Raw genomic sequence first — 12,462 nt, forward strand, 5'->3', positions numbered from 1 at the left:
AGCACTAAAAATCCCTTTCATCCAAACAAATGTCACAGAAGGGAAAAGAGCTGCACAAAAACAAATGTGCCCAGAGTTGCCCTGTTCCATGCCACCCTCCTGCATCTCACCTAATTTTGGGGCCTCGGTGCGAGGGAAGCACCAGGACCTTTCTTCTCTTCTTTCCATCAGGCAGCTCCACCTGCTCCACTTCAGCCTTGGTCTGGAACCCTGACCATGAGGTAGAGCCTGACTTTCCCTTCTGGGCTGGGGGTTTCTTGCTTCGTTCCTGTGTGTGAGTCTGGGCTGCCTTCTGTTGCTTGTCTTTTCCAGGCTCTTTTGGCTCCTTTTGGGGCTTATTGGTTGCAGGCTTCAAACTCATTTTTTGCTGCATAAAACAAGAAACTGCCATCTGGTTTCTGGATAAGGTTTGTTCGCTGGAAATACTCAGCAGAAGTGGAGCTTTATGTGATTTTGGTGAAAGAAGGGGAATTCTTTCCCCACACAGTTGGAGACTATAGAAAAATAAATACAAGCAGTTCACAAGCCCTACTATAGTAATAGATAGTTACTGGATGGGGGACACAAAACAACCATTACCCTTCCCATAACACAGAAACAGGCATAGAGTAACTTGCCCAAGACTCAAAAGCCAGTGATGAGTACAAAATGGGTAACACACATGAAAGAGGAATACCAAGAGAAGAAAGCAAGCAACAAAAGAAATATTTTAAGTAGTAAAGGCTAAGGATTTTTAAAAAGTAAGAACAGACATAAAACCACAGATTTAGGAGCTAAGAAAAAAACAAATACCCCAAAACCCATACCTAGGCATATCATAGTCAAATTGTAAAAAACTGAAGACAAGACCTTGAAAGAAACAAAAAGAAAAAAATCTTATCTCTAGAGGAATAAGGGTAGATTACACTAAACACTGAATTTCTCTCCAGAAATCATGTAAACAAGAAAAGAGTAAAGTGGGGTATTCAAAATTCTGAGGGAAAATAATCACCAACCTAGAATTATGTATCTAACAAAATAATCTTTAGAAGTGAAGGAGAAATAAAGACTTTCTGAGGAAATTTGTTACCGGGAGACCTACCTTGTAAGAAACGCTAAACAAATTTCTTCAGAGAGAAGGAAAATGACACAAGTCAGAAACTCAGATCTAGATAAAGGAAGAGCATTAGAGAAGACATAAAGGAAGTGAAGAAGAAAAAAGATGCTATGGCTTCAAAGGAAGACATAAGGAATGTTACAGATTTATTTGTAATTAAGTCAAAGAAAAAGAAGATTCAAGAAAAATAATGTAACAATAGGAGTTTGCTATTATGCCCTTTCACCTTAAAATATCCAGATAAGTACAGTTACAACCAACACTGATTATATGCCAGTCTATTTCTAAATAGTGAAGCTATAGATATAACAAAATAAATGGAGATTAGAGACGCATACACAAATAAAGCAAAGTAAAAAACAAAGTCATTTAAGAAAGTTAAAGTAATGAGGACTTATCTGAGAGGTGGAAGAACATAACTCATTTGATCTGAATATGGAAATAAAAAGTATCTGTTTTGAGTTAAGGCTGAAAGGGGCATTTTTACACAGAAAGAGTAGTATGAACATAAGGGCAAAGAACAATGTGAAAAAACAAAGCCAGCAGCTTAAGAGTCATTAATCAAGCAATGGCTAAAGGCATTAAATAATTCTATCATGTGTAATAACAAAATTAACCTGAACAATAGCCAGATCCCAAGTTCTCCAACCCAGAGTCACTGTCTTAACCACTAAAATTGCTCATCTCTTAGTCATGCTCTTGGTAGAACCACAAAGACTATGAATATTCACTATATATACAAGTTAAGGTATGATACTGATAAGAGCTATAAGAGGAAGATGGGCAGGAGAATGACAATGCAGTAAGGTAGGCAATGACAAGTGTCATCTCATTTAATCCTCACAGCCAAGTAAGGCAGATATTGTCAACCCATTTTACAAAATGAGATTCTGAGTGATAATAACTTACCAAGGAATATATAGTAAGAAAGAAGCAAATCTCTATCTTTCATTTACCATGCTAGATTAAAAATAGTTCTAAAGAGACTGGGGTATAGCTCAGTTAGTAGAGTACTTGCCTCATATGCACAAGGCCCTGAGTTCAATCCCTAGCACCACAAAAAAAAAAAAAAAAAAAAAAAAGTTCTAAAACCAGCAGGCATCATGTTTTTGGAGCTATCTAAGAAAAAAGAATTCTAGAAGGGACACTGAAACCTACATTAATGTAAAACCATAACAACATCCATTACGTTTGACATGTCCCACACAAACCTATACACAAACTATTGACTGCTTCCTCCATCCTCCCTTTATCTATGGAGCTATTACAAGACAGCCAGCAGAGGAGAAAATGGCCTAAAGAGCCTTAGGGAACTGAAACTGAAGGGTGAATAACCTTAATTGGGCTGAGAATTGCTCTAAGGGAGCAGAAACACAAACTGAAGAAATTTTAAGTTTAAATAACTGTCCTTATAAAAAATATTAAGTTTTTTTTTACCAGACTGCGCTGGATCCTTAGTTCCTTTATTTTAAGTTTCCTTCGATCTTCCAAAGAGAACTCCACTATTGGTCTCTGTGACAGAAAGAGATAAGAACAACATTCATTAAACTTTTTTGGGGGGGTGGGGTGGGTGGAGTGGGGTGCTGGGGATTGAACCCAGTGCAAATTTAGACTTTGATCTGTGAGTAAGTACCCCCACAAACCAGAGATTACTACTCACTTGCTCTACTTAAAGGTAAGGAGCCAGTCTGCAAGCAGTCTATCCAGTTTAGAGCTCCTTATAATCATTTTACTACCTGGAATAACCACTCATATCTCCTCCTCCACCCCATCCACTAGCTATTCTTTTCCACAGGTGGCTCCAAGGAAACAAGTCTCTCTGAAGAATGAGGCTTACCTTTTGAGTCCCAAAGATTTCTGGATTGTTGTTGATGTGGCGGAGGGCTCTCAGAGCATGCTCGTGCTCCTGGAACTCTGCAAAGGCATAGCCCAGGGACTGGCCCTTCGTTTTTCCATGAACTCCTTTAAGGTCTCGCATCACTCTACACTATGAGTAGAATGAGAAAAAGAAACTGCAATTACTTAATGATAAGCCTTGCCTGACATAAACTGCTTTAACAAAATCAATAAGAAATGAGCTTATGGCCTGGGAATATGGATCAGTACAGTGCTTGTTTAGCATGAAGGCAGAGTTTCCCCAGCAAAACACACAAAAAAGAAGAAAATCAGTTTATAAAAAGAGAATCTTCATTTATGCCTCCATCACAAAAAACATACTAAAATAATATTTCTAAGTGTCCATCTAATTAGAATACACCCACTGAGAGCAGATTATTTTCCTGCTTACTAAGAATTTATAGACATCAACACAGACCCACAAATAAGCACATAAATACAATAAAACTTGCCAAGGCAAGTTTATAGCAGTTAACTATTCACAATATATACAAGCTGAGAGGCATATGACACTCTACACTGAATAACAATTTATCACTGTGGATGGAAAACTGTCCATTGATCTCATCACTAAAGCAAGGCCCAGGAAGGGACTTATTGAAAGAAGGAGGGAAGGCCAGTGGCTTTGGGTGAGAAAGACATTTCTGGTATGAGAGCAAGCCTTCCAACTTCTAGACTCAGAAACACAGAAAGAAGTTTCAGCTCTCTGCTCAAAATCAGATCCTCTCTGGCATGATTTTTCCCTAAATTCTTAAGCAAGATGTGGTAAGTACTGGACCACTGAGGTATGGTAGGATATAATGAGAAAACTGATCATTTATATTCAATTACTCCTGAAAGCTGTCATTCCCTTTCAACAGAGAAGTCTAAGTATTGGGAACACATGGAGTCTATATTTGATTTTTGTTCAGTATCCACTGTGTGTCAAGATACTACTGTGTGCACCAGTGGGGAATCAAGAGAAGTATACAATGAGTTCCTGTCCTTAAGATGCTTAATGTCTTACTGAGTCACTATACTTATATAAACCAAAGAATAAAGAGAAAAATCCAATATAATGCACACATTATAGAATACAGAGATTTTGCTACGTTCTCACAGGTTTTAAATATATAGACACTAAGTATTGTGGAAGTTGATGTGAGGTTACTGGCATGGACTCTAAACCAGTAACACTTCTAGCAGTTTTACTAGGAATGTTGGTGAGATATATGCTGATATATTCACACTTTCTCACATCATTTCCCAATATCAACAAACATTTTAAAGAGGATTTCAGTGCTTAAAACAGTTTATGGTGATAAAACAGAGCAAAGCAAACCCCAAATATTGGCTGTGGTACTTTTAAAATAAATACTAATGAAAAATTATTATGTGCTATACCAAGGATTGGGGATAATAACAGTAGCTCTCGAAGAGTTCAGTCTGGTTTTTCAGGCCAGTGTTAACAGTAAGTCCTATGAAAGAGACACAGAGGAGAGGATTCAGCACTCATGTGGAGTTGAACCAAGACCTAGCATGAACTATTGAAGACATGCATGGCCCCTCTGCTCAACATGGGGTACTAGGGGCTCTTTTCATTGAGTAAGACCCTAAGTAGAAATAAAATGCTCTTCTAAAGAGCAAAGCACAAAAATTATTTTCTCTGCAAGAAAATTCACATTACAGCACCCAGTATAATGCTGAGTACATAGCAGGCATTTAATAAATGCTTGCTAAATTAATTCAAGAGGATAGAGACTTCCTCACATTCTGCTGTAATTTGGTCAGATGGAAGACAGTTCTCATAAGACAGACAAAACAAAAATGACTGCTGAATCCAGTGTTACATGCTGACACTATGTTAAAAAGAAAATCTGTTAATATGTCAGAATCCTAGCCAGAAATACACAGTTAATAAACCCAGGATGAGAATGGAAGTTCTGAATGCATGGGGCAACTCTCACCTCCTTGATGCGCACCCCCTTCTCCCCTCTAGTGGCATTCAGCAGCAGTTTCCTGAGCCATTTGTCATCCACAGCCTTTGGGAGATTGTGCAGGCAAAGCCTGGTCCGGGAAACAAAGATATTCTGGTCCTTGAGTTTCTGATGTTTCAGTAGTTCAAACTAAAAAAATTACAAATTGTTAACAGTAGAACCCATCCTTTAAAAAGGCAGACATAAATTCTATAGATGGAAAGAACCATGATCCTCATCCCAAAATCACATATAGAAAAAGAAAGAAAACTAACAACCTTAAAGCCTTTTAATAACCAACACAAGAAAAGAAAGGTTTAAGGAGGTTAGACAGTGGGTAGGTAGTGGAAAGATCATGGGCTCTGGAATCAGATCTGAACTAGAAAGCTGTCCAACTGCAGAAAAAACATGAAATTTTTCAAGACTCAATTTTTCATTCACAAAATGGAACTGCAGATAAAATATAGTCTGTCACTCGGCACTAACATGAGACCAAAATTAGATTACTTACACACACACATACAAATCCCTGTTTCAAAATATTGCCCAGAGCAAAAAGAATGAATATTGTGGCTAATGTCTATGCCTAGTGCTCATCTACCCACTAACTCAAACTAATTATCTGGAGCTTCCTTCCAAAAAGAAATAGGACTCATTTAAAGCATAGAAGAGTATCTTGACTCAACTCTGCCACTCTGAGGCAAAGACACATCCACGACCACAAAATCAAATTCTGCTCTAGCGGCAATTCCCTCAACTACACTGCCAGAAACAGCGGTTCCCTGGGTGACCTGCCTATGAAACAAAATGAAGGATGACATTTTTCTTCTAATTTGTTTTTTTAAACTAGGTTAATAGGATAAAAAGCTCTCGTTAATTTTTTCTCTTTTATCAAGTCTTCTCAGTCCTGCTGCTCCTTGTTTGGTAAAGGTATATACAAATTGCAAAATAAACAAATACTCTGAAAATGAATACTAAAGGGACATCTGAAGAGGCTATCATGTCTAAGTTCAACAGACTATTTTTCTCCCAGGAAAAGCTGTGCCTGCTGTGAATTTATAATTACTACACATAATCCAGTGAACTTTTCACTGGATTTAGAGCTAATTTTCAAAATTAGCTCTAAAATTCAATATGTCATTATTGCATTTTAGTCAGAAAAGGGCACACCATGTTCCCTCAAATACCAAGATTTCTTGATGTTCACTACAAAAGAAACTGAACACTAGTATAAAACCTGTGCACACTGCAAAAAAAAAAAAAAAAAAAAAAAAAAAAAACAATGTTTCTGGTTGTCATTATATCCTTACCTCTGTTCATTATTTCCCAAACTTTAAGGTTTCACAGTTAATGCTGTTAACGGTTATGCTTTTTCTTGGGGGGGGCGCAGTTTATAGGAGATTGAACCTAGAGGCTCTAAACCACATCCCCAGCCCTTTTTTGAGATGGGATATTGCTAAATTGCTAGGGCTGGCCTTGAACTTGTGATCCTCCTGCCTTAGCCTCCGGAGCTTCTGGAATGACAGGCATGTGCCATAACATCAGCTATCAGTTAACAGTGGAAACTTCTATAATATAGAATTTTACTACAACAATTTTATAAACTGGAGTTATCACCCCTTCCCTACTGACATCTTAGCCGCTCCTTCCAAACCCACATCTCCTCCCTATCCTAATACTCTAACCTATATAGCTCTTCCTTTCTGAAGCTACTCTACATTTACAATTATACAGAGTCCTAGCCTTTACATGTCTACTGCATGATCCAGCAGTGTGCTTCTTAGCAGATGCTTACTGATGAAAAACTAGGAAAACAAAAATAAGATTCAGTTATTATAGTGGCATATAATACTGCATCTAATAATTGTTTTTGACCAACTTTAAACCATGGAGCCTTAAAAGTAGGCTGGTGCCTAATCTGCTTACCCGTTCTCGTTTGGCCATATCAGCAGCACTCACACCCTCAGCTGCCTTCGTCCCAGCACGGATCACTGCAGAAAGAGGAAAAAAGGCCAAGATATCACCAAGGGAATTTTCACTGAGCAACAGGAGGAATGTGATTTGAATGATGCAAACTCTGTACAGGGCCCAGAGGACTGTGCTGGCCAGAACATGTTATCATTTGGTCAGGTCCAAAAATAGGCTACAGGGCTAAGTTCTGGACTTAGAGCTACTCTTAAGGACTAAAACTCTCAATATTTGTGACTTTGTTCTCTTCCTTTTCTCCCTTCAAAGAAGTTTCATATATAGGCACAATACTAACTGAAAAACCTGGAGAAAGTCCTGAAAATAAGTACAATGTAAGGACTATGAATGTACCACCTGTAACCAGCCCCTTAAACTTAGCTGCCTCTCATGTACCAGGGGCCATCACTCAGCACTGAGATAAGTCAGACTAGAGAACACACCCATTGTTACAGAGGTCTAGGATCAAAGGCTAAGAGCCTAACATTACTAGTTGAGACTATGCAGGAAGCAGGCTGATAAATACCATGTGACCTAGAAAAAAGGACTTTTTTTTAACTTATGCTAATTTCTGGTTACCTTCCTGACATTAAGGAAAGGTACTAGATGCCCACTTTAAATCCATGAATAATCCAAAAGAGCAATTAGTCAAAATTTTCAACACCTCTTGTTAAAAATGATGATAAGGGGGGCTGGGGATGTGGCTCAAGCGGTAGCACACTAGCCTGGCATGTGCGGGGCGCTGGGTTCGATCCTCAGCACCACATAAAAAAATAAAAAGATGTTGTGTCCACCGAAAACTAAAAAATAAATATTAAAAAAAAAATTCTCTCTCTTTCTCTCTCAAAAGCAATGATGACAAGGGGTTAGGGATATAGCTCACTGGCACAGTGCTTGCCTAGCATGTGTAAGACTCAATTCCTGGGTTCAATTCCTAACATCTAAAAAAATAAAAGAAATGATGTCAAGAATCAAAGATAGTTTTAAGTTTTTCCTCCCTCTTTGCCTTGCCAATCTTCCATCAAGAAAGTCTAAAGGCCAGGTGCAGTGGTGCACATGTATAATCCCAGTGGTCTGGAGGCTGAGGCAGGAGGATCGTGAGTTCAAAGCCTGCCCAGCAAAAGCGAGACACCAAGAAATTCAGTGAGACCCTGTCTCTAAATAAAATACAAAATAGGAGTGGGGATGTGGCTCAGTGGTTGAGTATCCCTGAGTTCAATCCCCAGTACAAAAAAAAAACAAACCCATCTAAAGGCAATCAGGCAGAAAAAAGAATGGGATCAGTTAATTTAAAAATTGGGTGAAGTTTTTCTATCAGAAAGCCACAACTAGTAAGGTGGAATGACAATACAATTAAGAAGAATTTTTTTTTTTTTTTAATGTGCACTAAAATACAATTGTTGGATTATGTCATGGCATGGAGCCAGCTACTCAGAAGCCTAGTTCACATCTCCTTTCCACTACTCACAGCCTTCTCGGGCCAAGTAGAGGTTCCGGGTTCCAGTTGGCTTCTTCACCTTCTTTGTCTGAAGCTTTGCAGCCTCATCACGGGTCACAGCCAAGTCAACCTTGAGCTGCCGGCCATCCAGCTTAAGGCCACCACCCTGTAAAAGATTGTAACCCTCTCTTCAAATATACAACAAGCAGAAACTAAGCACCTGACAAGGAACACCAAAGAAAGGGAATCAGAAAACCCCAATTATATTGTGGAAATCAAGTCCCAGGATGTTTCATCCCAGCTGTCCACAAGTGGATCCCTGACTCTCATATCTAGTATATTTAGTATAATATACTAATATTTAGTATACCTAAATATTTAGTATAGCTAAGCAAAAGGTCATGTGTGTATTAAGGGCAGTCAACAGTAATGGATTTACTTTAGGGGAGATGATTAATTCCAAAGTAGGCCAAAATAGAGTAAAATGATCTGCAATCAGGTTAATTTTTAGTATTCTAAAGAAAGTTAGTAAAATGGTAGTAACTAGAAAATATAAGGGATAACGGCAATACAGGATAACTTTATCTCAAAACAATATATACTTGGTTACATAACACAGAGAAAACTGTCAATCATCCACACACTTTCTCAAATATGTATTCCACTTCACAGATTGTCTTAATATCTTCATGTCACATCATGTCATCAGCCTAGGATAGAGGCCACATAGACAGCAATTGATAAACATTAGAGAAATTATTATACCTGTTTCCTTGCCCAAGAAATAGGGATAATATTCCTATTTACCTCATGGGGCTGACACAATGATTAAATAAGGTAATGCATGTAAAGTTCAGTGCCTAACACGCACCAAGTGCTAGTTTATCAGCAGCAACATCATTAACAAAAATAATGAAACTTTGTGTAAACACCAGATCTTACCCCTAGGAGTCACTCTCTCCTACATTATGGGGTAAAAGAAAAGCTTTCCTTACCTCAGTCTCTGGAGAAGCAGCTGCAAGGCATTTCTGAGCTGCTTCTTGAGTCATGAACTGGGCAAATGCACAACCTGCACAAAGACACAAAATTAAATGAAATCACAAACTCCCATAGCCCACCAGTAAACCAAAGACAATAATGCAAATGGCCACAGCCTGGCACAAAAAGGAAGGAAGTAGTAGCATCCATTTATTAAGTACCAAGAGGCAGTGAAGGTCAAAATCGAATGAGAGCACATCTACTCCTCTCAATAAAATTTTATTACTCCCTTCATCTTCTTTAACGTATCTTAGAACTTTAGTCTCAACACTTTTCTCCTTAATAATATCCACATAAAATAATAGAGAAATTTCAGGCAAATATTTAACTCAGCTGTACTTACTGAGAGCCTATCAGAGGACTAAAAGATGAAGCAGGAACCACTTAGCCCTGAAATTAATTACATCTCACTGTCTCAGTCACTTGAGAGGCATCAGATCTACCTCCTGGGGTGAAAAAGGCCTCCATTACATGAATATCCCAAGAAACCAGAATCCAGAAGCTCAATTCTTGGTTTATGCTCTAGAATCACCATAAAGTACTTTCATTGGATAGACGAAGGGTCATCAGCCCAAATTTCTACTATTGACACAAAGCAGCTTTTTATAAGCAAAGAAAGAAAAAGAAAAAGAAGAGATATAGTTGTTATATTTTGTTAGCACTTTTTAAACTTTAAATATTCTCCATATATGAAAACACTCCCATATTTCCTAGAACTACTGGGGCATTATCTTCTGCCTGTGACAGGAATAAATGGTAGCAAACTAACTGAAAGGACACAAATGGCAAGCCAACTCAAGGGTCACCATTCATTGAGGCTGTCTGCCTGCTCCAGACAAGGCTGATTGCTCCTACTTCTGTGTCCCCACCCGCTCCTGTCCTCCACTCATCTCTCTCTTACAGCATTGGTCAGGTGGTATCTTCCCAAACACAGTGAACATCTCAGGACTAAGAACCACCACCATAGTGTAGGTATGAATAAATACCCAACAAAATAACAAACACAGTTGGACCTCTGCATCACGAGTTCCACATCAGTGGAGTCAACTGACCAAGAAACGAAAATATTTGGGGGGAAAAATGTCTATACTGAACACAGACTTTTTTGCTTGCTGTTCCCTAAATAATAAAGTTTAACAACTATTCACATTATATTAGGTATTACAACTAAACTATAGATAATTTACAAAATACAGAGGATGCAAATACTACAATATACAGATTGTATGCAAAGACTACATCATTTTTTTTAGAGCGAGAGAAAGAGAATTTTTTAATATTTATTTTTTAGTTTTTGGTGGACACAACATCTTTATTTTATTTTTATGTGGTGCTGAGGATCAAACCCAGTGCCCCGCGCATGCCAGGCGAGCGCGCTACCACTTGAGCCACATCCCCAGCCCCAATGTCATTTTTTTAATAAGAAACTTAAGTAGCTACAGATTCTGGTATACGCCATGGTCCTAAAACTAATCCCCCATGGGTACTATAGAACAAGTATAATAAAAGAAAGAAATACAGAGGGAAAGATTTGTAACAGGCATATTGACCTAACCAACCAATTTAAAGAAAATGAGTATTTTCTCTCTCTCTCTCTCTCTCTCACTTAACCACTGGCCACATCATCAGCCACCCCCACCCTTTTTTTATATTTTGAGACAGAGTCTCATTAAGTTGCTCAGGGCCTTGCTAAGTTGCTGAAGCTGGCTTTGAATGTGCAATCCTCAGCTTTCCAAGCCACTGGGATTACAAGTGTGTGTCACTACACCTGACAGTACTTCTCTCTTTAAAAAAATTTTTTTTGTAGTTATAGATAGACAGAATGCCTTTACTTTTACGTTTATTTTTATGTGGTGCTAAAGATTGAAGCCAGTACCTCACACATCGTAGGCAAGCACTATGCCACTGAGCTATAGACCCAGCCCAGTACTTCTCCCTTAATAAGGATTTTATCATTAAAATTTCCTGGGTCAGTTCTGGGTTCAGTCTTAACATTTCAGATAATATTTACAGATAATAATATTTAGCTCTTCTAGGCAATGAAATGGCATGCTGAGGGGGATACACTGCAGGAGGAGCACAAGTTTGCCTGAGTAGGCAAAACAGATGTCAGAAAAATTTAATGAGAGTTAAGAAAAGATAATACATTACGAAAAAAAATTAAAATTATGCTTTTAAGATCATTAATCCTGTTAACTTTAATAGCCCATGCCGCAGTCTGGCTGGGCACAAAATAACCGAGCCGCCACACAACCTTGTAGTTTCAAAACAGGAACTCCTTTATTCTCCGCACTCCCACAAACACCACGCATGCGGCCTTCTCCCGGGACACACCACACACACACACACACACACACACACACACACACACCACACCAACCGGAAATCCCTCCTCAGGCACTTCCCCAACCAATGAGAACTCTCTGGGAATCCCCAGGAGAACTCCAAAGTAGCAGGGCAAGGTGGACAGCAGGGGTCTAATATACAACTGAATATACAGCTTAACATAACCATTATCATCTCAATGGCATGCTGGCATCACCTCTCAACCACTCCCTCACAATCTCAACCACTACTTCTGGCAAAAATGCCATGGCTCTCAGCATCTCCCCCCTTCTGTTTAATTAAACACCAAGCTGTGGCTTAGGGACCGTGCCTGTTAGGCTTTCCAATACTACATATGGTTCTTACCGGTCATCGGATGAGCTGATCTCAAGACGTCAGCCTCCTGTCTTAGGTTGGTACCACTGCAATTGGATCTTACCCGTCACTGACTACCGGTCCAGCATATAGCCATACTTGTGGATAGGCCTATGCACCAGTGGGGGGATGAGGTTCTTTGCCTCACCTCTGTTGGCCCCCAAATTTTAGACCATCACTAGCAGAAGGGAGGAGGATGCAGAACGCCACGACACCAAGCCAAATGACAGCTCCTTTGGAAAAATTGTACCACCGGTGACACCATCAGCAAAGATACTCCAGCACTACCACAATTCGCTGCACCAACAGATAGTTCACAATGCATACTATGTGCTTCCTTCAGAGTACTATGGTCCTTTGAAAACTTTGCTGCT

At 39.0% G+C, this 12,462-nt stretch overlaps 1 protein-coding gene across 3 annotated transcripts in view; it reads right to left on the reverse strand.

The window, feature by feature from the left end:
• Rbm28 (RNA binding motif protein 28) overlaps positions 1 to 12,462 on the reverse strand; it is a 39,779-nt gene that overhangs the window by 12,143 nt on the left and 15,174 nt on the right. For all 3 annotated transcript variants that reach the window (XM_076834333.2, XM_076834331.2, XM_076834322.2), the window contains exons 11-17: positions 9,346 to 9,419; positions 8,381 to 8,516; positions 6,874 to 6,938; positions 4,939 to 5,097; positions 2,934 to 3,083; positions 2,534 to 2,608; positions 111 to 367 (exon numbers count right to left, since the gene is read on the reverse strand). In XM_076834333.2, coding sequence (XP_076690448.1) covers positions 111 to 367; positions 2,534 to 2,608; positions 2,934 to 3,083; positions 4,939 to 5,097; positions 6,874 to 6,938; positions 8,381 to 8,516; positions 9,346 to 9,419 — 916 coding nt within the window. The remainder of the gene's footprint in view (positions 1 to 110; positions 368 to 2,533; positions 2,609 to 2,933; positions 3,084 to 4,938; positions 5,098 to 6,873; positions 6,939 to 8,380; positions 8,517 to 9,345; positions 9,420 to 12,462) is intronic.

Source organism: Callospermophilus lateralis, chromosome 1, assembly GCF_048772815.1.
Source record: "Callospermophilus lateralis isolate mCalLat2 chromosome 1, mCalLat2.hap1, whole genome shotgun sequence".
Lineage (NCBI taxonomy): Eukaryota > Metazoa > Chordata > Mammalia > Rodentia > Sciuridae > Callospermophilus > Callospermophilus lateralis.